This window comes from Myotis daubentonii, chromosome 20 (assembly GCF_963259705.1).
Source record: "Myotis daubentonii chromosome 20, mMyoDau2.1, whole genome shotgun sequence".
NCBI classification, from domain to species: domain Eukaryota; kingdom Metazoa; phylum Chordata; class Mammalia; order Chiroptera; family Vespertilionidae; genus Myotis; species Myotis daubentonii.
Genome location: NC_081859.1, coordinates 1,941,850 through 1,967,379, shown reverse-complemented (window position 1 = coordinate 1,967,379; position 25,530 = coordinate 1,941,850). Strand labels below are relative to the sequence as shown.

The window sequence follows — 25,530 nt, the reverse complement described above, 5'->3', positions numbered from 1 at the left end:
GAATGGAAGGGGAGGGAGGAGAGAGAGAGGGAGAGAGAGAGAGAAACATCACGTACATAAAGCCATTGCTAAAAGAAACAATGACAAACGTAAAAACTTTATTGGTACACATATTTCTTACATTTTAATACACAATCTGATCTTAGTTCTAGAAAAAAACCCAAGCACTTTCCACAGCCATGATTCGCTTTACAACGTCCTCTCCCTGCACACGCGGAGCTGCCCCGTCACGGGTAAGGAACGCCAAGTGTGTCCATCACCAGCTGCACAGCTTGCAGGGGGGCCGTGATTTCCTGCACGTTGTCCCTCCTCAAGACCCAGCCTGGCTGGAGCCTGTGGGAGAGCAAAGGCCTCGCATTAACCGCATCCTTCTCCTCAAAGAGCGACGCCCCCCTGCCCCCCCATTTCGGTGAACACGGCGGCTCCCAGCCACGTGACTGCCTGACCCGGCTCTCAGACATCACTACTCCCCACGCTCCCTCCCGCCACACCCGGCGGCGTCCCTCTCCCTCTGGCCACCTCACAGCCGCACCCGCTCCCCTGGCGGGAGGCCACTGTCCTGGGGTGTCCTCCTGTCCGTTAGCAAGTCCTCGGCCCCTCGCGCTGGCTCTCCCTCTACGTGACTTCTGGAGGAGCGGGGCTGCCCTGAGGTTCATTTGGGACTTCCTGTCTGTGTCTTCTCTCCCCAAGGTGACTGCATCCCTCTCAGGCCTTAAAGGCTAGCAAATGGGTCCTGAGTCTCCTGACCCCTCATGTGACCTCTGGCCTGCTCCTCCCCCTGAAGCACAGGCCTGACTCTGGGCGGCAGCACCCTGACGGCACCGTGTCCTGAGAGGCTCCGGCAGGTACCTCTCCTCTTGGTCACGGCTGCTTCTCCATCGGCAGACACAGCTCGTGTGTGAGTTACGCCGTCAGGGCCCGCGCGCAGGGATGCGGGGCCGCAGAGCGCACCCTGCTTACCGTGCCACCATCCTGGCCTGGACGGGGGTTTCGGGCAGGCGGGGGAGGCTCCCGGAGTTCTGGCTCTGCTTGTGAAGTATTCGCTCGGCGTCCACTCTGTGCTTATGAGCCGTGAGCCTGTAGATACTGGACACGCAGTCGGCCACCTTGGACCTGCTTTGAACATCCTGAAAAAGAAAACTGAGAAGTACATTCTGCATTCCTTCCATCGAACACACGCTGTGATAAACCAGCGAGCTCCCCAGGCTCTGAGGTCGGGCTGGGGTGAAGCATAAGCTGCTTTATAAGATGATGATAGAGGGCAAACGCTCCACCCTGGGCAAGTACCAGTCGGTGCCCTCAGTGCCCACTGTCCGTCACCAAGTCCTGTGGCTTCACGCCTCAGGGTGCCCACAGGTGCACAGCCCCGGCCGAGCCCGACCTCCTGCCCCGACCACCACACCCCACCCTGGCCTCTTCCCTTCACACCCCCGCCCCCAGCCGACAGGCTCCCGGGGTGCGCGCTTCCTGCGGCCCCAGAGGGAGGTGGGAGCGTGAACTCACCGAGGCTCGGCCCGTCGCCTTCAACAGAACAGCCAGCAAGCAGCAGGTTTTGGTGAAGATGCTCCCGCTCTTGTCGGCGATCTTGTCGCCCGGCTTCTCCCGGTACATCCGCAGCAGGTCCAGCAGCGTGTCCACGCAGCCGTCCACGGCGCCCACCGCGGCCGTCGTTTTCTCGTACTCGAGGAGACAGGGAGGGGAAGGGACAGTGAGCACGGTGTTCACCGGAACCCCCGGACCGAGAGGAAGCTCAGCCCCACTCCTGGCCCACCTGCCGCAGGTGCGAACGGCTGAGTGACCTGTGACCTCCCTGTCACCCCGAGTCCCTCTCCCAGGCGCACCTGCTCTTCCGGCCCCAGAGCTTGTGTCTGGGCCCCTCCCTCTCCATGGGAAGCCCCCGGGGACAGAGCCCTCAGCTGTGGCTGGGGATGGGGTCGGTGAGGGGAAGAGCTGTCCTCTCATCCCCGTCGACTGCCCATCGCGACAGCACAGACCTGCGCCCCCCACACCCGGGGCCTGACGCCACGGGAGAGAGCAGTGCAGGTGGCGGCTGCAGCGCGTCCAGATCTCCTGCTGCGGGAGGAGGCCCCTGTCCTGAGACAGCGCTGGGGGCCAGGACCGCGGGGCAGACAGAAACGGTCCAGCTCAGCCCCACCTCCCACGCGAGCCCTCAGGTGAGGACTGAAAGCTCCCCTCTCTCTAGAACGGGAGTAACAGCACCAACCGCCTCAGGGCCAGTGCTCAGTGAGTGCTCAGTAAGAGCCAGTTCCTCGAACACCCACGTCCAGACCTCACGGACACCTCACTCGCCGAGCGGACTTCCTGCGTGAGGATTTGCTTGCTGAAACGGAAAGCTACCTTGGCGACGTGCAGCAGGACTTGCACCGCGTAGCTGACGACTTCCATACAAGGGACGCTGCGGTTACAGCTTCGGATCAGGAGGAATATTTTGCGAATCGCCCCGCTCTGGGCCATGTTCTCGCAGCACAGCGGGGACAGCCTTGTGACGACCTCTGGAAGGAAGAGGAGGGACTCAGCCACACGAGGCCCCGGCCCAGCCGCAGGGGCCACGAGAGCGCCCCGTGCCCGGAGGCGGACGTGGAGCGTGACCGCAGATAAGACTGGGCACAGGGACACGCACCCAGGTGCTTCAGGGCCTCAAGGACAGCCGACAGGTGCTTGTATGTCAGCAGGCGGAACAGGGCCAGCGCGGTCCTCTTGTACAGTTTGTCTTCTTCTCGAACCTCCCCACTCAGAGCTTGAAGGCTTCTGCGAATGGCTTTAATTTTTGTACAATTATTCTTCTTCCTCAGCGCGTAGCCCCTCCACAGTGCCTGGGAGACAAACACTGCTTTTCAAAGACCACAACGGAGGATGCTGTAAGCTGGCATTTATCTCCACGAAGTAAATACCCTCCGTGAGTTTAGACGATTGATCAGACACCTGGCAACTAAAGCCTCATTCAGGTTCTAAGTCTAACAGCGAACTCAGTCTTTCTAAGAAGAAACGCACGGATATTCCTGTGCACCATGGGAGCTCACTCGCTGACCCGAGGTAGCGAACTCTGCTCAAACTGCGAATGTACTTGTCATCTAACATCCATGAGGCGGACGTTTAGAGAGCGCTCCGGGACATAACATCCATGAGGTGGATGTTTAGAGAGAGCTCCGGGACATAACATCCATGAGGTGGATGTTTAGAGAGAGCTCCGGGACATAACATCCATGAGGCGGACGTTTAGAGAGCGCTCCGGGACATAACATCCATGAGGCGGACGTTTAGAGAGCGCTCCGGGACATAACATCCATGAGGCGGACGTTTAGAGAGCGCTCCGGGACATAACATACATGAGGTGGACGTTTAGAGAGAGCTCCGGGACATAACATCCATGAGGCGGACGTTTAGAGAGCGCTCCGGGACATAACATACATGAGGTGGACGTTTAGAGAGAGCTCCGGGACATAACATCCATGAGGCGGACGTTTAGAGAGAGCTCCAGGATAGAACACACATGAGGCGGATGTTTAAGTAAGCGCTGTCTCAGGACAGGGGCTTTCTCACTGTCATGTCCGTCCTCCAGGGATTCTGCAACGCACATTCTGGCAGCTTCGTGTTTATGACTCAGCCTCTGGGCCAACCTCAGCTGTTTAAAGGGCGGGTGGCTGTTTTCAAACGGCAGGTTTCCCACAGCTGAACTGCGACCCTGAGTCTTGAGCTACAATCGCGGCGTCCGCAGTGGCTCACCTGGATCTTCACGACGCCGTGACGGAGCCGCTCCTGCTTCCTGCGGAGGAGGAAGCGGCGCGCGGCCGCCTGGATCACGGAGGCCGCCCTGTGCTGCCGCCGCCGCCGCTCCTCAACTTCGTGCTGGAGGTCGATGATGCTGTGACAGATCTGCACGAACCTCCTCAGCCGCAGCCTCGCCCGGAACCATCTCTGTTTAAGGCACGTGAGGATTTTACTTCGGTTTTGTGCGCGTGCGTGCGCGTGTGTGTGTGTGTGTGTGTGTGTGTGCGTGTGTGTTTTATTGCTTTCAGAGAGGAAGGGAGGGGGGAGAGACTGAAGCATCAGTGATGAGAATTATCAATGGCTGCCTCCTGCACACCCCCCACTGGCGATGGAGCCCACAACCCAGGCCTGTGCCCTGACTGGGAATGGAACCGTGACCTCCTGGTTCATAGGTCGATGCTCAACCACTGAGCCACACCGGCCGGGCTGCGCTGGTTTTTCATGTAAACGGATGTACATGCACATGCACATTCCTAATGACACAGACGTTTCAGTTGTAACCGGACACTGGAAACCACCTCTCAGCCTCCTCCGTGGCATCGCTTCCCCCCCACCCCCTGCAAAGCCCTCCAGGCCACGCTGGGGTGCGTGAGCGTCTATGTCTAACCCTGGACGCGTGGCCGTTTCGTGGTCTGTGAATCCCACCGAGCTGCAGGGTCACTCTGCAATGCATTGTCCATGTGCTATCCTACGTGTCAGTGTCTGCTAAGTATATCGTAAGTACATACGATCAGGTCTCCCGGCGATCCGGCAAAGGCCCGGTCTGATCTGACCTGGCTTAACGCCCTTGGAAAGTGCTTATTAAATACAAAGGTGTGTGACACACACGTCCCAGGCGCCACGGCGAGGGCTGACCTGGATGCAGATGACGGAATCCAGGTGCCTTTCCGCGCTCCTCACAGCCGCGTGGCGCCGATACGCTCTCTGGATCCGCACGGCAGCCAGGTGGCAGCGGGCGGCGGCTGCGAAGTGGAGGAGCCTGTCGGTGGCTCTGCGTTCCGACGTCTGAAGGGGAAGAAAACATTGGTAACCAGACACTCGCCTCATAAGACAATCAGTCCACGTCTACTCCTGTGCATCCCGCTACCAAACTACACACATTAGCAAACTAACCTTTACATGCGAACATTCTTTACACTGTAACTAAAAAGTGCCAATCACCTCTAAAATATTTCCACTGGGCAACCCATCACTCAGAGAGTCAAGTTACATTGTGTGCATTTTACTAAATAACAGCACTTCATTTAACTGGATTCCCAAGAACAGTGGGTTAAGGCTTTGGATGTGCTCGTTATCATGAGGGAAGCGTGTGAGTATTGAACTCAAAGGCTCCCGTGTTCCCGGCACAACTGCGGGAGACGGCGGCGCCAGTTAGACCAGGTGGGAGCTGGTCTCTCCCGAGCCCCATGGCCTGGGGGCGCCCTGCCTGCCGTGGCCTGGATGACCTTGGCCTTCTCAATGCAGAGTGAGTGGGACCCAGGTCTGTCTCACAACATAGATCAGCACAGACTCCCCCACCCACTAGCAGAATGTCCGTGGGCAAGTCACCTCGTCTCCCTGGACCTCACTTTGCTCATCTGTAAAATGGGTATGCTAATGAGCACCACCTCACCGGGTTACTACCAGGATCAAATAAGTTAATACACAGCAGCACGTGTACTAAGAAGTGGCTATAATCGTAGTGGATATTACATGAGCATCAAAACTTCCAAGTAAAATTTTTATTTCTTTAATAAAAGACCATCGGTACTGCAACTATTCTAAAGACTTAATGTTAAATATTTTAAGTAGCTCACCAATTGTGGTCCACAGTATGTTTTCAAAGTGTGTGACTTTTATTGGACACAATGCTACACCGATGATCACTTTCTCCAAGTAAACGACTTATTCTGAAAGTCACTTCGAAGTTGGGTTTGAGAATCTCTTATAATTGCACATGTACGTAAACAAAAATACACACAAATAGTATTTTGTGATAAGTTTCAACTGAGGACGGCGATGTGTTTAAATTAATGCCCTGGTAGGTCTTAAGCACAGTCTTTTGTTCCGTTTCCTGAGGCAGCTCTTTGCAGACGAGCTGTGGTCACGTTCAGACCCACCTGCACGGCCAGGAAGTGCTCGCGAGCCCGCCTTCCACCAAGCCTGGCTCTCCATCTCCTCTGGATGGTAACGGCCGACGCCCTCACGCTCAGAAACCTGAGGCGCAGTCATGGGAGAGCAATTTCAGATCAATCTGTTCAGGAAGCATTTATCGACCCGCATTTAAATAAATACCCCGTTCAAAACGAAAGAAAATATGTGAAAGGCAATAACAAAAGAACATAACAAAGAAAAGTGTAATTTATGTTTATGTTCTGGCACCCATCGCTGTGCACATGCGCGAATGCACACACACGCACACACACATGCACACACATGCACACACATGCACACACACACGCACACGCACACACATGCACACACGCGCGCACACACACATGCACACACACACGCACACGCACACACATGCACACACATGCACACACACACACACACATACACACACGCACACACACGCACACACATGCCCGCACGCCCACCCCGGCCCCAGCAGGGCTGCATTACCATGCCCGCGCCCGCCTGGCTCGGAAGCGGCCCTGCACGGCCCGCACAGCCTTCAGCACAGCCAGGTACCGCTTGCGCGCCTGCCAGCCCCGAAACCAGGCTTGGATCCTGCAGGCTGCCTCCACGGCACGAGCACGCCGCCTGGCTCTGTAGCTCCTCCACGCAGCCTGCCCAACACAGAAACAGACACACACCAGGAGGTGCTCATTTACTTACTTTTTGTAAATTCAAAGAATTAAAATTCTCTTACAAAGAATGTCACGCAATACAGGACCCCCACTATCGGCCCTCTCCCCCCGTTCTCCCGGGAGAGCTGCGATGACACCTACGGAAATGCAACCCCAATGTGTGCCGTCTCGGCTCAGTCCCTCCTGCTGCCCTCGGCTCCCTCTCAAACGCGGCACTTGGGAAGGTCAGTAACAGGGCCCTAAGCCAGCACCCGCTATGCCCTGCTGGCGCTCGTCTCCTGGCCTCCCAGGCACCGAGGATGGGAGCTTCCTATGGAAGTCACGTACCTGGATTGTTAAGGCGCTGGCTTTAATCCTCCGGAACTTCCGTTTCTGTAGAAATCCCCTGGTCCACGCTTGAATGACGACAACGCTGCTCCTGATGCGTAGACACGAGCGCCTCCGAAGCCTCGCGGACGCACAGGCGCGGCGGCGGCTCTGCACGGCCACCGCGTCCCTCCCCAGCAGGAAGCGTCTCCGGGCCCGCCGAGCCCAGCAGGACAGCGGCAGGGTGACCACAGCTCTGCTCCGCCACACGAACCTGCTGCGACACACTGCCGTGCGGAGGGAGGGCCGGACGCGCAGGGCGGCAGGCTCCCGGGCTCCCAGCGTCCCTGGGGCCGTTTCCTGGAGAGCTGGCGGGCGGGTGACCGCGGCCTCCCCCTGGGAATGAGCTTCGGCCCCCGAGTTCGGCCTGGCCGCTGGGCTCCAGGCAGCGTCCTGCTGAGCTCCGGGCCCGTCATAGCGGGACGCAGGGGGCCCAGCGCTGGCGGCAACTGCGCCCTCGGAGGCCTCTCCCAGCGCCCATCTCCCTCTCGGGCCTCGACAGGCAGCCTCAACAGGTGGTGCGGGTCTGCGGGCCGCTGAGCACCGCCTCGCCCCCGCTGTCCCTCGGATGTGCGACCCGCAGTGACTCTGTATGCCAGCGGCTGCCCTGCTCTCGGCCCGGTCGGCGGCGCGGGCCCTGTGCGTCCGCTGCGAGGCCTGAAGGCGGCTGGTGGCCCGGAGCCTGCGGTCGCAGTCCCCGTGTCCCCGCGAACCTCTGCAGGAAGACTGCAGGCCGGGGGCTGCTGGGGTTCGCACTGCCGCGGCCACTCTGCATCTTCTCTGAACAAAACCCTCGACTGCTCTAAACTGGAGGAAACGCTTCCGCCTTCTGACGGCTCTGAGATGCGGCTGGACAGTGACGGCCGCCGGACGCTGCTCCCGACTGCGCTCCCCCACCGCGGGGGCCGCAGAGCCCGCCGGCGTACAGGCCGCTGCCTTCGCGAGCGCACGGTGCTCGGGCGCCTCTTTCTCATTTGCGCTGTGTCTGTCCTGTGTCACCCTGGGGGCCGCCCGCAGCTGCTGGTGGGAGAGACGCCGCCGGTGCCTCCTGTACGCGCTCTGTATGATGGCAGCGGCCCTGTGCTGCTCCTGCGAGAGCCGCCCCGCCTTCGCTCCCTCCTGTGCGGCCGGCAGGACCTCGGCGGCACCCCTCTGCCCGACACACTCTTCTCTCCGCAGCCTCGCAGCTCGGCCAGCTCGGTACTGCCGCTGGAGCAGGACCGAGGCCTGTTTCAGGGCCTGGTACCTCGCCCGCGCTCGGTGCATCCGGAGCGCGGCCTGGACCACGGTGGCCGCCCTGTGCATCTCTCGCAGCCTTCTCCGCACCAGCCAACCTCGGACCCGGGCCTGGATTTTGACGGCTGCCTCTCGTAAATGCAGGAGTTGCCGGCGATGCTTTGTGTGAATGTTGGCTCGATACCTTCTCTGAACCCAGATGGCAGTGCTCCGGAGAGAAAGGAACCTCCTCCTCGCCAGCAGGGCCCTGAACCACCTCTGAATGACAGCTGCAGCCAGATGCAGGGCCCTCACCTGTCTCCTGGCTCTCCTGCCCCTGAACGCAGCCTGCACGCGGATGGCGCAGCGCCTCAGGCTGGCGTAGCGCTGGAGCTGCAGGCGTCCTGCCTGGGCCGCGCGGTACCGGCGCTGCACGGCTTCTGTCGCCCGCTTCAGCTGCAGGAAGCGCGTTTGCTGGCGGTACCGGCGGTAGCAGGACTGAATCAGCACCGCCGCGCTCTGCATCTGCCTCAGGGTCCGCCTCACCCGCGCTCCTCGCCAACTCGCCTGGAGAACACGAACGGCCTGCAGGACGGCCACGTACTGCGCACGCTGCGTCCTGCCCTGGCGACGGGCCCTGTACCTCACCTGGATGACGATGGCTGCCGCCCTCACCTGGCGGAACCTCCCTTGTGCCTGGTACATCTTAAACACGGCCTGGATGGCAGTGGCGGCCGTGTGCATGCGCTGCAGCTGCCTCCTGGCTCTCAGGCCCCGATACGCCGCCTGGACGTGGGTCGCAGCCTCCTTTAAGTGGAGGTACTCCCTGCGCTGCTGGTGGGCGGCTCTCACATGCCGGTACCACCTCTGAATGGCGATGGCGGAGGCCCTGCAGGCCGCGTACCTCCTCCTGGCCCTGTGCGCCCGGTACAGGGACTGGATGATGGCCGCCGCCCTGCCGCGCTCCCGCGCGCTCTCTCTTCTCGCTCTCATCCTCCGGAAGGCGGCCTGCAGAGTCACCGCGGCCGCCTTGGTCTTCAGATACCAGAGCCGCTGCCTCCTACCAAGGCGGTGGGCCCGATAGCGGGCCTGGATCAGACGCGCGGCCTCCCTCAGGGCTGCCCACCTCCTGCGCTGCGCGTGCATCCTGTACCGCGCCTGGATGACGGTGGCGCACTCGTGTCGCTTCTGGATCTGCCTTCTCGCTGTCCTCCCCCGCCACACGGCCTGCAGCGTCAGCGCCGCCTGCCGAAGCCCCGCGTACGCCACGCGCTGCCTCCTTCCCGCAGCCCTCGCTCTCCAATGTCGCTGCAGGGCCAGCGCGGCTGTTCTCAGCCGTCGGAACTGCCTCTGGGCCTGGGCCGCTCTGAACGCGGCCTGGATCGTCAGAGCCGCCTGCTGCTCCCTGCGGATCTGCGCCCGCACTTTCCAGCCACGACAGGCAGCCTGGAGGGAAAGCGCAGCTCTCCTCGCCCTGAAGAACCACGCCCTCAGGTCACGAGCTGTCCTGCGGGCCCGGTACCACCTCTGGATCGTGACGGCAGACCGCAGCACGGACTGGAACTGCACCCGCTCCCTGTGGCCTCGGAAAGCGGCCTGGATCTTACATGCGGCCGTGGCCCGGCGCTGGAGGAGCTGGCGAGCTCGGTAGCCTCTGTAAGCTGCCTGCAGGCGGGTCACGGCCCTGAGCACCTGCCAGCGCTTCCTGCGGCGGAGCCGTGCTTGGCGCGCGCGGTAGGCCCTCTGGATGACCAGGGCCGCCCTGCGCACCCGCAGGAAGCGCCGCCGCGCCTCTCTCATGCGGAAGCAGGACTGCAGGGTGAGGGCGGCGGACCTCTGCAGCCGCAGCTGCCTGCGGACCAGGTGCCCCCTGGCCAAGGCCTGCAGCCGGATACAGGCTGCCCGCACCCGCCGGTACTCTTCCCTCCTCCACGCGGCCGTCTTCAGGGCCCAGTACCTCCGCTGGGTGAACAGGGCGGCCGCTCTTAACCGTAAGTACCGAGCACGGGCTTGTCGCATCCTCACGATGGACTGCAGCCGGACTGCGGCGTGTTTCAGGCTCAGAAACCTCCTTCTGGCGATGCACGCGCGGCAGTGGGACTGGATCTTCACGACGGAAGTGCGGGCGAGACGGAACCTCCTCCGGTCCCACATCCCCCGGCACGCAGACTGCAGCACCAGCACCGCAGCGCGCGTCTCCTGGTAGGACGCTCGGGCCCTCCTGGCTGCCATGTAAGCGCGAAAACGGACTTGAATCACGAGGGCGGCGCTCTTCATCTTCCTGTATTTCTGCAGCTGTTGATGCTTTCTTACGAGCGCCTGCAACCCGATGACCGTTTGCCTGAAGCTGAGAAACCGAGCTCTCTCTCGTCTCATTCGCCAAGATGCCTGGAGCACGCAGGCCGCCCGAGTCTGTCTGCGCTGGTCCCGGGCTCTCGCGGCCCTGAAGGCGGCCTGCAGCCGGAGGGCCGCGGCCCGAGCCTGCAGGAAGCGGGCGCGCTCCGCCTTCCCCTGCAGGTGCGCGCGCCAGCGCTGCTGGATTGTCAGGACAGACGCCTTCTTCCTCTGAAACAGCTTTCGGGCTCGAAAGCCGCGAAATCGCGCCTGAATGAGGACGACGCAAGCTCGGACGTGGCGGTATCTCCGCACCTCCCTGTGCGCCCTGTACCAGGCCTGGAGGGCGGTGGCGGCCTGGTCCTCCCGGGCCCGCTTCCTGGCCCGCCACTCGCGGAAGGCCCGCTGCAACGTCGCCGCTGCTCTCATCCGGAGCCGCTGCTCCCGGTGCCGCCGCCTCCGGAAGGCAGACTGGATGACCAGGCAGGAGGCTCGGAGCGCCCGGTAGCTCTGCTGGTCTTGTTTCCGCCTCGCACACGCTCGCCAGTGCCTCTGGATGGTCACCGCGGCCCACAGGTGGCGTCTGTAAGAAGCGACGGCAGCCACCATTCTTCTCCGAGACTGCAGGACGACGGAATAATGTCTCAATCTCAGAAACTGCTTCCTGGCGGAATACCTTCTCCAATTTCTCTGCAGGAGGTAAGGACGGACACAGAGTAAGGGACGTCACTTCTGTACTCGACACATTCGAATGGATTAATTTTTCAAACATACTGCTTTAAAATGAGCACGTTAAATGAACACACAATATATTTTTGAAAGATACTTGTCTCTTTTGTGTGTATTTTGGTTTCTACGTTGATACCGCTATAGCCAACTCGCAAATCCTTCTCCATCCTAATGAAATTACCCCAAACTGGGAACAATGCAAATATTCTTCAACAGATGAACACAGAATCAAAATGTGACAGATCCATGCAGTGGGCGTGGAGTGGAATGACCGGCCCACAGGCCAGCACGGCCGAGGGGAGGTCTGAAAACCTCCAGGACGAAGACACAGCAGAGGCGACAGGCAGCCTGGATGCCCCTGTGAGGAGAGCGGGCATCGCCCCGTCTGTGCCTGCGGCTGCACACAGCCGCTCACAGGTGCCGGGAAGGCACGTAACAACTGCGTCTGGTTTTTTAATTTTTGTAAGGGTTTGCGGCAAACGGATGACATATGTCAGGAAGCAAGATCTCAAATGCTCCCGAAATATTTGCTGAAGTTAATACCAGATAAGATGTAGAAGTCTAAACTACAATAATTTAAAAGATGGTCGTATTTCACTTTCTTCCTTTAAAAGTTACTGAAACTTCCTAAATTCCAAAGCGCCAGGATGCCCTACCTGAATCACCGATGCCGATTGGCTCTGCGCCTTCTCCAGCTGCTCCTGCTCCGCCCTCAGAACCGCCCTCCGCCGGCAGAGTCTTCGCCAGCGCCTCTGAATGACCAGCGCGGCCTGAGCGGCCTTCCGCAGCCGCCGTCTGGTGAGGAATCCCAGCACAGCGGCCTGGATGGTTCTCGCAGCTCGGTCTCTCTCCTCAGAACAAAACATTAATTAATCACTGGAGACCCTCAGTTATTATTTGTAAGAAAATCATTTGTTAAATACTAATCGAATTCATCCTGGAAATCAAACACCCCCACACTTGCGTGGGACACGCTCGTAGCTGGAGTTGGAGAACGGGCACCCTGGGCACCGAGGAGTGGCCGAGAGGTGGACGTGCAGCTACGGTTACGTGATGAAGCTAAGACTCCGAGGAATTTCGTAGGAGAAAGACCACAGACATGCTTGATGCATCACCGACTGTCAATAATCAATGGAAAAGCACTTAAGTGTGGTATGGCTCTCAGACTGTGGTCCAGTAAATTCATGCTTAACTTTCCAAACAGGGGTGCATTGTATGGGGGAAAAAGGAGGAAAAGACCCTGAAATAAAGATGCTCTACAGAATAAGGCCATGTTGCTTGGTTACAATTTGAACAAGAGTTCACAGAAAGGGAGAGGAAATGACCCCCTTAGCACAGAGCACAGGCGGCTGCAAGCCCCGCGGTGCAGAGAACAAGCACCAGTGGGAGAGGCGCTGCCAGAGCCGCCCAGAGTCCCTGCCGCGGCGGCAGCACCGGCCCTGCCTGATGACGGAGACACCCAGGCAGAGGCTACACACGGTTCCAAACTCAGGAAAATACTTTATGTTCCTGCAACTTTTAGTCCTTTTGGGGCCACAAGGGAAATAAGAACTAACATCCGTACCCCCTAGGTCCTAAACATTCTGAGAAATAAAACCATGGAAACCGCAATGCTCCCTTTAATAACAAAAGACCAACTGGGGAGCTTCGCAGACAAAATGAGCGGCTCCCTGAGCCTCAGCCCCAGCCCTGAGCCCCAGCACCAGACACGCCTGCTCCCTGGAGGCAGAGGAGAGTCCAGAGGAGGGAGGGCGGGGCCAGTCAGGCATCCCGTCCATGTCCCACACGTTTACGCGGCGGGTAGTTACTCCACGGACCCTGCAGCCGAGGGAGGCAGGGCTGGCGGGCGGGAAGGCACGTCGAAGACAGGAAACCGGGAGTTAGACAGAAGAGCCATCCCCAGCTCCCGCACTCGAGCATCGGAACTCCCTGTACCTGATGGCGCCGCAGGTCTGCCCTCAGCCTGTGCTCTCTCCACGCCGCCTGTATGCGCCTCGCGGCCCGGGTTTCCCTGCGGAGGTCCAGCAGCCGCGCGCAGAGGAAGGACAGGTAGGTGACGACCACCTAGGAGGAAGCGCGAGATGGAGGTGGACGGCGGCAGGCCCCTCCTCCCGGTCCCCGGGGAAGAGGCTCCTCCCCCCGCACCTTCTCGTCCGGAATCGTGTTTGACATGTCCGCGTGCTGCACCATAGCAGGGATCCCGCCGAGGTCCCTGGCCGCAGAGCTCACCAGCTGGAAGTTCCTCCTCTCGTTTTCCAGGAGCTCCCGGTGCAGCTCGGGGGCTTTCCCTGCTGCGGGAAGACAGCGATGAGACGGCTCTGCCGACGGGCAGGCCTGGCACCGCCAGCGCGCGCCACGCCCACCGACCGCCGGCACTGACCCAGCTCCAGGGCTTTCAGGGACAGGTCCAGGCAGCTCTCGTCCGACTCGGACGAGGAGTTGAGGACCACGGAGCCCGACTGCGCGCACTCCACGGTCTGCGAGGTCCGCTGGCGAATGGCGTCCAGCGGCACACAGCGGGGGTGATAGTGGTGGATCAGGTAGCACAGCACGCGGCCGTCCGAGAAGGACACCGTGAAGTTCTCCACCTGGCGGGGGGGGGGGGGGGGGGGGGGGATGTCAGCCGGAAAGGGGTCAACCGCCTTTGGAGAGAAGCACGTTTCCTTTCTTTTTAATCCTCAGCAAGACTGACTTGAAGACACGGGGCTACACAAGAGGAAGGACCTACCTTGAGGCTGTAGAAGGCACAGACGGCCTGCACCCACTCCATCAACAGCCTGATGCTTTCGGGACGCTGTTCCGAGGAGTTGCTCGGCCTCGTGTCTGTCTTCTCACTGAGAACAGCGTCCGCAGGGCGGGAGCGCGCAGGCGTGCTTCTCTTCACCCTCCACGTGCGCTTCAAAAAGTCAATTTCTTCTTTTAACTCATCCAAATTAAGAGAAATGTCCACCTGAAACAAGAGAAAATAACTACCTTAGTCCTTTAAGAAGATAACAGGCCTTTCGATAGGGTATCGCTCTCACCCCCAGAAGCTAAAGACCAGCATGTCCGCACGGAGGCGATGGGAAGGGCGGGGGTTCCGTCCACGGGGTTTCGGGCCACACCAGCCTGGGTCCCAGGCTCATGTCCACGTCCCCCCCGGATGTGCCTTTCCCTTCGGCTCCTTCTCCTGGGGGTGAGGTCGAGGGTGGGGTGCTGTGAGGTCAGCCCCGTTCCCGGGACAGCAGAGCAGCTGCAAGTCACAGTTCCCACCGTCGGTCTAGGCGACTGGATGGGAAGACGCGCTACCTGGAACGCCAGGGCTATTTTCCACAGCAGCGCGAGGGTTTTCTCCCGGTGCCTGTCCACAATGTCCTTGGCCAGGATCGCGCCTCCTGCAGGTGAGACAGCCGTTAGCACCGCGTGGGGCCAGGGCCCTCGGGGAGCGGCCGCTCGGGATCCCCCTGCTCTCGGGCTCCCCCTGCTCTCGGGCTCCCCCTGCACTCAGGCTCCCCCTGCGCTCGGGCTCCCGCTGCTCTCAGCTCACCCTGCTCATCCTCTAATGGGATCCCGCGGGAACGCAGGGCCTGCAGAGCAAGGTCAACGTTGTGCATCTTCTGGAGACGGCTGATGGCGGGGATGCGGAGCTGCTTCGAGAGGTCCCAGTTCCGTGTGAGCAGCTCCATGGTTCGCCTACCGAACGGGAGGGGTTTTCAGATGAGAGTGTGACATGAAAAGGTAAGGGGAAAAAGCCTCATTTAAATATGGTTACCACCGCATAACCCTCCCTCCCCCAGGTTAGACAGTTCTGGGTTAGAAAGACTCTAAAACATTCTCCTGACACTCTGTCGCTCCAGTCAGCACCCTGGAGGCCACGCCCGCCTTCCCCGCGGGACCTGGGTGCTCACAGCCGATTCTGAGGCTTCCGGTTTGATACGGAGGAACGATCGTGCGATTTGACGTCAGACCCCGAGTTGTGCCCTAATTCCAGTGTAAAACCGGGCAGGTCCGTTTCCTTCCTCGTCCTACTTCTCCTCATGTGGAATGAGGGTGGTGCTAACACTGGTCTCGAATGCTGTCGGACTCGTGCGACCACTGCAGACACTTACCCCGACGTCTGATGCCCCCCCAACCCCTGTTCTAGGCACCGGGGGTTCCTCCTCTCAGAAACACTGGACAGGAGGAGGTGTCTGGGCCTAAAATTGACCCCATTTTCCCAAAAGTGTTGCTGAGTCATATTCCCATTTTTTAACCTAAATTCATTTCCAAACATGAAAAAGCAATGAAGATTGTGCAACTACAGGAAACAGTGCTTTTAGAACATTTCAGCCAATTCCTAAGTAGCCCGATTCTGTGTCTTATACTCACACGAGGCGCACCCCGCACTGCAAGTCCACAGCGAGGTTCGTGACGGCAAAGTCAAACTCGTCCAGGGGCGTCTGGACGTGGCTGACGGGCAACCCCAGCCAGCTCAGGTGGCGGGACAGGTCGCCTTCCCCGCTGAGGAAGCCCCGCGAGAATGCCAGCAGGACGTCTCTGCTAGCCTGTGGGGAGCCAGCGCAGGCGTCAGACTCCACTCTCTCCACCATTCCCACATGGCAACCTTCAAGCATTCGCTTAAATTAATAACTCTCTCCAGGAACGAGCCGTGGTTGGCTATGCGCCCGCTAGGAAAGACCTGAGCAGCCCCGTCGGCTCACCTCCAGGTTACAGCAGGGCTGGCGGCTCAGTCAACCCTCAAACAGAGGGGAGGCGCTGGGAGGACGCGCTGGGCACGCCTCTGCCCCCCACCCCTGCCCCGCTCCTCGAGAAACTCACTTTCTAGAGAAAACGCGCAACAGGGCCAGCCCGAGCCTCAGGGGGGCTGTGTAGCCACAGACAAGACGGGAGCCGCACCTTGAACTCTGCGTCCTTGCAGAAGAGACAGGGGTCGTGGTCGATGAGCCGCGAGAGCTTCGCGCGATCCAGGAAGCAAACCAGCAGCAGCAGCTTCTTCAGGGTGAAGGCAGACAGGGCCTCCTCGTGGCCTAAAGGGCGGCAATGCAAGCGCGCAGGTGAGCCTGGGCCGGACCGTTCCCCGTGACCGTGACGACGACGTGTAAGAGTGACAGGACATCGGCATGAAACACGACGGGCCTTCTCAGGGCTCTGCGTGGCTGGAGGCACCGACTCACACCAGGGGCAGGAACAGGGAGCATTTCCAACGCAGGCGCGAGGGGGGAGAGGCGCAGAGGCACCATGTGCTTTAGTCCACCTCCCTCCATGAATCCTAACGAGCACTATGCCACCAGCACCAGCCCAGGGGCCGTGCGTACAACAGACACTCAAGCAGATACGACCTCCACAGGCTACAGCCCCGGAGGGGGGGAGGGCGGGGAGGAGGGGGGGCGGACAGCAGAAAGGCAGAAGGAACTACTACGGGGGAGGAAATGCAGGGGATGTGGGGGCGGGGGCGGGGTGGGAAGATGCTGTCTCCCCAGCAGGTGACTTCAGAGGCAGGAAGAGCGAGAGGCAGCCACCTCTACGCTCCGCTGGACGGGGAGAAGGCGGCTGGACAGGGAGAAGGCGGCTGGACCTGGACGGGGAGAAGGCGGCTGGACGGGGAGAAGGCGGCTGGACAGGGAGAAGGCGGCTGGACGGGGAGAAGGCGGTGGAGGCAGACTGCTCACCGTCTCGGTACAGATGCGGGACGGAGGGGTGTCGGTACTCGGCGGCGATGTCCGGGTTCCACAGCAGGCGGCTCAGAATAAACACCGCCAAGCCCGTGACGTCGCTGTTGTCTTCCAGCGCGATGAGCTCCCCGAACACCGTCTGGGAGGGAATCAGAGCCACAGTCAGGACTGGCGAGGGAGGCAGAGGGGTGTGGTGGGAATGTGCACGGCGACCTTCGCTGTCAGGGCCACCCCACTCTCGGGGCCCGTAGCTGCCGAGCCCCCTCTGCACACTGTGCGACGCGTCTGACTCGATCGGCTTTAACATTCTCAACACGACTGAGCCTTGAACGACGGGAAAACCTCCAGTTCTGATGCCACTTTTACGCCCGGGGTTCAGAATGGCTGCCCTGCCTCAGTCGGGGTGGGGCCACAGCCCGGCCAGGGCTGGCACGCAGGTCTCTGCACACCCACGCTCTGGGTCATCGGAGAAGGGGAAACAGTAGCACAGACCTCAATGGTGTTACCAGGTTTCAATTAGAAAATGGACTTAAACAGCCTGGTTTTGTCAAAAAGGAGCTTGCTCTACTTGTTAGTCTATCTAGCTCCGCATTATACATGTTTCAGAAACTAACAAAAAAGTGACGATAAAACTAAGCGGCGATGATCTACATTGGCATGGTCCCCGACCTCAGGAGCACTTTCATTTTAAACGGGAAGAAAAAGCTAACGAAATGCTTTCCTAAGTGAAACCCTATTTTATTTTGAAAGTCTCCTAAAAGCACGTTTCTACAGTGCAGTCTTTGCCCAGCCGAAGGGAGTCCTCACCTCCAGACCAATGCGCAGCCACAGGGGGTTGTAGGACAGCAGCCAGTTGAGGACTTTCTGCCGCTCTCCTGAAACGCAAGCAAACAGCGCAGCTCAGACCAGTCACCCGCCTTCGCGGAGGAATCAGCGGGAGGAAGGGCAGTCACGTATGTGAAGTTACTTTAAACAAACGAACTGCCACTCCAATACACATGACGGCATTGAACATGCGCGATGCAGGCAGCACAGCCCGTCCCGTGTGCGTGTAACCCTGACAGGGCGAAGCCTCTGTTTACAGGAGGAGCCCTCGGGCTGGTCACCACGTACCCACGTCCTTCCAGAGGTGCCGGTCTCTCCGGACAGCGAGCCGCCGGGCGGCGATCTCCCCCTCCAGCTTCCTAATGGCCTTCACCATGCCCTCGGAGGTGAACAGGCGACAGGCAGCGTGACGCAAGCGGTTCAGCCGGCGCCGGGCCGTGTAAGCCCGGAGCGACGCCTCCTCCTTCGTGGGGGCCCTGGGCACACTCAGCTTGTGGTGGCTCTCCCCGCCCAGGAGGAGGGAGGCGGCATTCACTGCGAGGGAGGGAGGGAGAGAGAAGGGCCTGGTCAAGGAGAGGCACACGCACCCTCGCATCCAGCGGGGAACGCAGTCGCCCACAGTCGCCCGCAGTCACGGCCGCCCTTCCACACGCTCTCCTCTCTTCCATCTCAAAACAAAGGTGTGGCCGTTCACTCGGCCTGGCCCGGAGGCCCATCACCACTGCAACCTGTTGGTCCCACCCCAAGCCTGGCCACGCCTCCCAACCGCCGCCACCACCACCCACTTCAAACACTCTCTTCCCGGACCCAGACCAGGGGAGAGCCTCCTCGCTGGCTTCTCTGCCTCCACCCTCTTGGTAAATGACAGACACGCTCCTAGGGAGTGCGGGGTTTTAAATCAATTCCATTTTGAAATGCGATTTGCATTTTTATCCAACACACTTCTCTCCGGAAGGGAACGAACATAACAGGCTCTGTTTCCTTGGAGACCATCAAACCCAAGTCCTTCGATGTCAAAATCCTGCACATGGAGAAGGTGGAGACAACATGCCCCTGTGATGAGGCCACGCGAGCCGCCTGTGTCTCCCAGGATTCCTGCCTGCGGCGGCTGAGTGGCCGCGGCTCCCTGCACCTGACTGACGGCATTAGAATAACCCGCCTGCTAATTGCACTGGCTCGTGTGTAAGAACGAAAAGTGAGACGAAAATGCCAGGTTCCGTACGTTCCGTCCAGAATTCCCTAAAAGCTCTCCCTGACACAATCTTCAGCATTTCTGTCAATAAATGACTGAGCATGCCATTGCTGTAATAAATGACTAAGCGTGCCATCACTGTAATAAATGACTGGAGCATGCCATCACTGTAATAAAAGACTGGAGCGTGCCGTCACTGTAATAAAACGTGTGCCATTAAAAAGGCAAACGCCGTGGCGGACCCCATCTGTGGAGCAGGGTGCTGGTTCCCTGACGCGAGGACTCGGCGCTTACCTTCCGAGACGTGTGTCTTCACGGCGAAGTCGTCGGGCGTCAGGATGAAGTTCAGCCACCACGTGAGGCCCTGCTGCTGCTTCTCCTTCCAGCGCTCGTCGTAGAAGACGTTCTTCGCGGCGAACGGCATCGGGTGTCTCGGGATGTCTGCGGGCACAAGGGGTCAGGGCCTGAGACCTTTTCCTTTACGTCGTTACAGGACACACGGCAACAGAGCATCCTGACTAGCAAAGGTGCCCGAGGACATGGAATAAGGGTTTCTGGCCCCTGCTCGCTGGAGACGGTGGGGAGCACGTGGGGTATGAAACGCAATCCAAGTACAAAGGGAGAGCGAGGCAGCCCCTGCTGATTCAACAGCCCCGCGTCCCAGGGGCTGGTTCATGAGCCTGAGAAAACGCCCTCATTGTGACTGAATACACACTTTCCCGGGTCTCCGCGGCTTTCGTTCAACAAACACATTGTTCAATCCGTCCCCACTGGAAACACACTTCCTGCTCCATTCATCGTCAGTTTCCCAGGACTGTGAAGGCCAAAGACACTTGCCTGTTTTCAAGCGTTTTATGAAGGTCAAACTAGCCTGGGCCACAGGAACCATGCGTGGGGTCCGTTTGTGTGTTTTAGAGTTAGGAGTTTTGAATGCTAAAGAATCTAAAATAAATTATAAAGCAGAAGAAGAGCATTAAAAAGTGAACTGAAATCCCTGGATGAATGTTCTAGTTAGACGCGGCTTCTCCACGGTCCCGTCCATGCAGCGAACAGTGGGGACACGAAGCGCCAGGCCCGAGCTGCGCCGCGGCGGGTCCCTCACCCCCTCAGTGGACGTGAGAGGCCCCGGCTCGGGCAGGAGGCAGAGGAAAGGGGTCGAGACCAGAGACCCAACGCGAACAGGAAGCTGTCAGAGGCCACGTCAGCCACGATGAGCAGCAGCTGCCACAGAAGCAGTGGAGACAGATGAGAGTAACAGCCCAACCACTGGGTCTTCCTGGGGGGCCGGGGTGGGGGGGGGGGGGGGGGCGGAGGCCTCAGGAGAGGAGAAGGGAGGTGGAGGCAGCTGCAGCGAAGCCACAAACCAGGAAAAGGGAGCTGAGCTGAAAGGCTTAAGGGCTTCCTTGAGGTCGGAGGTCATGAATTTATTTATTATTTTAAATCCTCACATGAAATATATTGATTTTAAAGAGAAAGGAAAGGAGGGAAGGCAGGAGGGAGGGAGGAGAGAGGGAGGAGGAGAGAGAGAGAAGCATCGATGTGAGAAACACCCATTGGTTGCCTCCCATTTGCGACCCAACCAGAAATAAACCCACAACCTGGGGATGTGCCCTGACTGGACCGGGTACGTGCCCACCACCTTTCGGTGAATGGTACAATGCTCCCACCCACTGAGCCACCCGGACAGGGCAGAGGTCACACATTTAAAGACCCACCGGCAAGGAGCAGGCAGAGCCCGCAGCGTGGGACTGGGGTTGGGATTTTCTAGGCAAGCACAGCGAGGGGAAGGACGTGTGTGTGCTGAGTGATGGAGTCCACGCTGAGGAAGACAGGAAGTGGAGGCCAAAGTGTGTGTGGGGGTGGCGGGGTGGGGGGGGGGGGTGAAAGGACTGCAGGTGCTGGTGGGTAGGAGGATGCTGGAGCCGGGTTTCTAGGAACACGCTGAGGGGAGAGATGGCGAGTGGGGAGGGGATGCTCTCAGAAGGGCGTGGCCCTGTCTTGCACTCTGGTCCCACCTCCCGCTACGCAGACGGAGAACTGCAGCGGGCAGGTTAACGCAAGCCCAGCGGCAGCCAGTGTGAGACCCAAAGCAGCAGAAAGCGTGGCCTTTATGAGTGACGTTCTCAGGGACAACTCACCGGCTTTCTTCTTGGGGTGTGGCCGCCCTCGGCTGCTCCGACACTGGGAGGCGGGCGTCCCTGGCACGTTTGTTTTCATAGCAGTGGAGGCTCCAGACTCCGCGGGAGAAAAGTGGATCCTTTTGCTTTCTCGTTCTCCTGCGTGTCCTGCGCCCGCGCTCGCCCCAGCTGCATCCTCCCCGCCTCCTCCGCTCTTTCTCTTCCGCGCCTGGAAGGCGGCCTTGCAGGAGGGAGCTGCTCTTCTGCACCCCTCAGGGTTGCCCCCCGCGGGATCTATAACCGGGAGGTAAGGATGAAGAGCGTCCTCCTCCTCCTCCTGGTCGTCCGCTGCGTTTCTGCAGTCGCCCACCGCGCTGCGGAGACATCGCCTGGCCCTCGGCTCGCTGGGCTCCGTGCCGCGCTCTCTGGGGCCCGCAGGCTTCGGTTTGGTAACGGTGGCCGAGAGTATGGGGCGTCTCGGGGGCTGTGCACCGTGGGCCGGTCCAGCAGTATCGTGAGCCGCGGGGAATGCAGGCTGCTCCTGTTTTGTAAAACTGTGACCATCTGGTATCATTTCCGAAGCCTCGGGTTCTGCAAAAATAGCTTTGGGAGAGTTCGCACCCCGATTTCCAGGAATAAAGGGTAAAACTTGGTTTTTTCTCTGCCCCGGAGGAGACGGCGGGGCCTGAGAACGTTCTTTTGAGAGCGGTGATAATTCACAAGTTGGTTGAGAGAGAGATAAATATGGCATATTATCTCTGACAAATTGATTTGGGGATACAAATGGATTCACTGACTCTGATTCTAGCTTCTGATTGAGTCCATAATTATCCTTAAGGAAGGAATCGGGACTTAAAATTGTCCGATAAATTCCATGTATAGGGTTTGATTCCAAATGCCGGGGCCTTGAATCATCTTTGAGAAACGTATCTGGTGAAACGGTCACTGGTTCCAGTTTATTACTAGCTCTGCGGCTGTTCTTTACAAAGGAATCTGGACTTAGAAAATCCCCTTGGCTCTGGGTAACGTTCCAAGTGGAAGAACAGGTTGGGGTAAGACTACGTTTACCATCCTCTTCAGTCTGGCCGTTGATACCAGTCAAGGAGTCAAAGGAAGTTTCCGTTATGACTTTCCCATTAAACTCTTTGCGCATGTGCGCACCTTCCAGTGTCCACAGCTCCCCGCTCTCAGGGGAATGGAGCGATGTGTAGGTGGTGGACCGCCGGACACAGAGTGGCAAGCACGTGTCCCCGTGGCATTCTTTGAAAGTGGGGCTAATTGGGGAAATGGGTATTTTATTCTCTTGGAGGATGAGAGAATTGTTTTCTGTTGGGGAGCAGCCGTCATTCCCACCCAAATTTTCACAAGCTTGTAGAGGGCTCCTAACTCTGTCAGCTTTGGGGGGGACGCTGAACGTCTGATTAACATTCTGAATATTTGAAATCCTTTCCTTACGGCTTGAAGAGGACGAAACTTTCTTCTTTTTAATGGTATCCCAAAGACTCCTCTGCAAAAATAAGCAAAACGGACAGATTAAGTTGATGGCTGCTGTATGTTACCTTTAATCAGAAAATTTATGTACGTCACTCACTTCAACAAGAGTATTATCAAAATAATTTTTACACATTATCATTTTCTTAGAGTAAACCACAGAATGGTTAAAAGTTATTACCTTTTTCTTTCTTGGCTCTTCTGCGTTTCCTAGTAATATAACTTCATGTTTCAGAATATCATTTACAAGAAATGTCAGGATCTCTCTCACTCGGCCTTCTTTTACTGGTGTCCAGTTAACGGAAATAACAATTTTTTCCTTAGGCTGTAATCAAAAGGGTATTTTTAAATTACTGTAACAGTAGACTACGCATAATAACCAATACATATAACACACCACTCAGACTACAGTGCAAGATTAGTAACCGTTACTCACCAACACTCTACACCATAGTAACATTTAAGTCAAATATACTTTCCTAACCTACCTCATTTTATTACAAAAAAATAAAGCTACTGGTAATAACAAGGTTCACAGTAAAATAAAATGGCAACACGATCTTAATTGTAAACAAAGCAATGGCACAGTCTCCAAATCATGTTTCATTATCGGCGGTTTTCAAAACATAAATCACGTATTTCTACTCCTTTAGGATATGCATACTACTTCTAGTTGGACTATAGAAGAATTTGCATTATTAAGACTTTTGCCCCCAAAAAATTTGAAAGGAATCAACTAAGCTCCTTCTCCCAGGAGCTTCTGTGGGCACAGCCTGGTGACCACCGATACTTGTTAATTGCCACGTTCCAGGCACAGTCTGGGGCGCCTCCTAGCACAGCTTCCACCCTCACAGGCCCGGGAAGCAGTGCTGTGACCACCACCTCTCACGGGCCAGGTGACCAGGAGCCAGGTGACCAGGGGCCAGGACGCTTTCCGTGTTCTACTTTCTGTATTTCAGTCAGAACCAGAACCCAGGCAGTCGGACCCCGGAGTTCAGAATTGGGCGTCTACGCCCCACACGCAGCCTGAAACCCTGCCAGGATGGAAAAAACTCCGGGGCTGTGGTTGTTCAGGGCAAAAAAAAAAAAAAAAAGAAAGAAAAGGCAAGTTATTTTCAAGCAAAAACTGTCAAACATCAGAAACATCTGGTTAAAAAAACACACAAAACAATGAACTCGATCAAACAGTACATTCTAAAACAAGCAACAACAACAAAAAACACACCAAAAAAACCCCCATTCGTTCCACATAACAAAAAGGAATTATTATGCAGGTGGGAAACTGGGGATCTAGGATCCCCAAGAACTGGAGGGGAGGCGGGGCCCCAGGGGCAGAACCCCGGTTGACACCCAGGTGGGCGGCGGGGCCTCCCCTCCTGAACCCCTGGGACCCGCGGGTGAGCCACACATTCGGAGAGACGTTCCCCCGGGTGGAAAGGCCACCGCGGCCTTAAGAACTGACAGTCGATGGGTTTCGGTGGTAACGATGGGAACAGGGCTCTGGCCAGCGCCATGAAGAAGAGCCACCGGGGAAATCCCGGGAAACCCCAAGTGATGGGATGAAACTCGATCGGTGCACCGAGAAAACTCCAGGAGTTCATTCCAAGCGCCCTCTAGCCGCGATGCCTGAGGTCTCGACTTTTCGCGGCTGTTGCGCAAGGACTTTCAGAATTTTTAAAAATTTAAGTCTGAGGCACTGACCTCTCTTGCCTTAGAGATTGTCAAATTAAAACCAACAAACAAAACAGACAACACAACAACAGCGGTCCGGGGTGAATGAATCACAATCATGCCTATTTTTATTTTTGTCAGATCAGCAAAAAAAATATATTTTTGGGGGGGGGGGGGATCAGATTAGCAAAAATTATATTTTGGGGTGTGCGCTGCAGAATTTTGGTAGTTAGCATACGTGTGCCCGGAGGCGAACGGGGTGGCGCATCGCTGCTCCATTCAATCGGCTCTGGAAATGTGGCCAGGGATGCTCCGCGCATGCGCGCTGGGGTGCGGTCCCCCCCCCCACCCTCATACCCCTCCCGAGACCGGGGACCGGGATGTCCCCCGAGTGGGCAGCGGAGACCTGGCTCCGTCCTCTAGGGTCCCCCGCGTCTGTCTTTTCCTCTCCGGGCCCCACCCCGACCCCGACCGGGCCGCGGGGTGACGGCGGGGACGGGGCGAGCGCCCGGCCCGCACACCCACCTGCAGCTCGAAGGCGCGCGGGCAGACGCTGAAGCCGCGGTCGGCGGCGGGCCCGCGGGGCAATGTCACGGCGGCCGCCTCGGCGTTGGGGTTGAGCACGGCCAGCGGCAGCGTCCGCGAGGCGCCGGGGCGCAGGTCCCCGAAGCACACGAAGGGCCGGGGGCAGAAGTGGCTGAGGATGAGCACGGGCGGCGGCCCCCGCCCCGAGGCGCCCGCGCCCCCGCAGCCTCGCCGCGCCGCCATGCAGCCCGGGCCGCCCCGCAGAGAAAGCCAGTCGCCTTGTCCTCCTCTCCCAGGCGCCCGCACCCCAGAAACGAAGGGAACGAGCCCCCCAAAACACTCGCCGACACAACACGGGCGATACTAGGGGTGGCGTCGGCCTCGGCTTAAACTTCCCTCCTCCACCAATGGGCACGCGCGGCCCCGCCCATGTCCCTCGCAGAGCCAATTAGCGAGCAGCGGCGCCGTCAAACCTCCTCAGGGGCCAATCGGAGGGCGGGACGGCCGGGCCAATGAGACGGCAGCGCTTCATTTAAATGATGGCTCTGTCGCGCTCTCCGCGGGGGGGCCGCAAACCGCGGCGGGGTCTTTGCGACACCTGGAAACCCGTTGCTTAGAGACGGAATCCGCCTTTTAGTTTTGCAAAGAGCTGGTGTGGAGGGGAAGACAGGGGCGGCAGCAGCCTTTCCTCCGGAGGTAGAGCCGCCCTTGCGGTTGCCAGGGGCAACCTCGGGCAAAACCGTTCAGGAGCCTAATGTGGCTCCAGCCCAGAGTTCTAGTCATCCATTGGGTTTTTTTCTCGCGGTTTCCACGGCCGAACGGGAGAGAATGAA

The 25,530-nt window shown here is 58.5% G+C and overlaps 1 protein-coding gene across 3 annotated transcripts; it reads right to left on the bottom strand.

Annotated features, from left to right (window-relative positions):
- Nucleotides 1–69: 69 nt before the first annotated feature.
- Nucleotides 70–25,086, bottom strand: ASPM (assembly factor for spindle microtubules). 3 transcript variants are annotated; one of them, XM_059677684.1, is made up of 27 exons: nt 24,698–25,086; nt 22,683–22,826; nt 21,032–22,517; nt 19,731–19,835; nt 19,188–19,334; nt 17,990–18,235; nt 17,684–17,751; nt 16,874–17,015; nt 16,101–16,231; nt 15,573–15,748; nt 14,752–14,897; nt 14,514–14,599; nt 13,954–14,175; nt 13,606–13,813; nt 13,371–13,513; nt 13,161–13,289; nt 11,882–12,076; nt 6,909–11,186; nt 6,394–6,560; nt 5,889–5,985; nt 4,645–4,794; nt 3,745–3,936; nt 2,642–2,834; nt 2,359–2,513; nt 1,504–1,680; nt 961–1,127; nt 70–333 (listed from the first exon to the last, which is right to left on the bottom strand). In XM_059677684.1, the coding sequence occupies exons 1-27, from the start codon at nt 24,938–24,940 to the stop codon at nt 228–230; spliced, it is 9,699 nt and encodes a 3,232-aa protein (XP_059533667.1). In that variant the 5' UTR covers nt 24,941–25,086; the 3' UTR covers nt 70–227. The 3 variants fall into 3 exon arrangements, with proteins under 3 accessions (XP_059533667.1, XP_059533665.1, XP_059533666.1); XM_059677682.1 differs by lacking the exon at nt 19,731–19,835 and having other exon boundaries at nt 13,371–13,516; XM_059677683.1 differs by lacking the exon at nt 19,731–19,835.
- Nucleotides 25,087–25,530: the final 444 nt, after the last annotated feature.

Bases quoted from the DNA above. Each gene is read 5' to 3' on its own strand.
- ASPM (XM_059677684.1), bottom strand. From the start codon at position 24,940: ATGGCGGCGCGGCGAGGCTGCGGGGGCGCGGGCGCCTCGGGGCGGGGG. The intron at 17,752-17,989 runs GTACGTGGTGAC...CTTGCGTTTCAG, and splicing joins GCACCTCTGGAAGGACGTGG to GAGAGCGGCAGAAAGTCCTC. The intron at 14,176-14,513 runs GTAGCGCGTCTT...CTCTTGTTTCAG, and splicing joins AAATAGCCCTGGCGTTCCAG to GTGGACATTTCTCTTAATTT.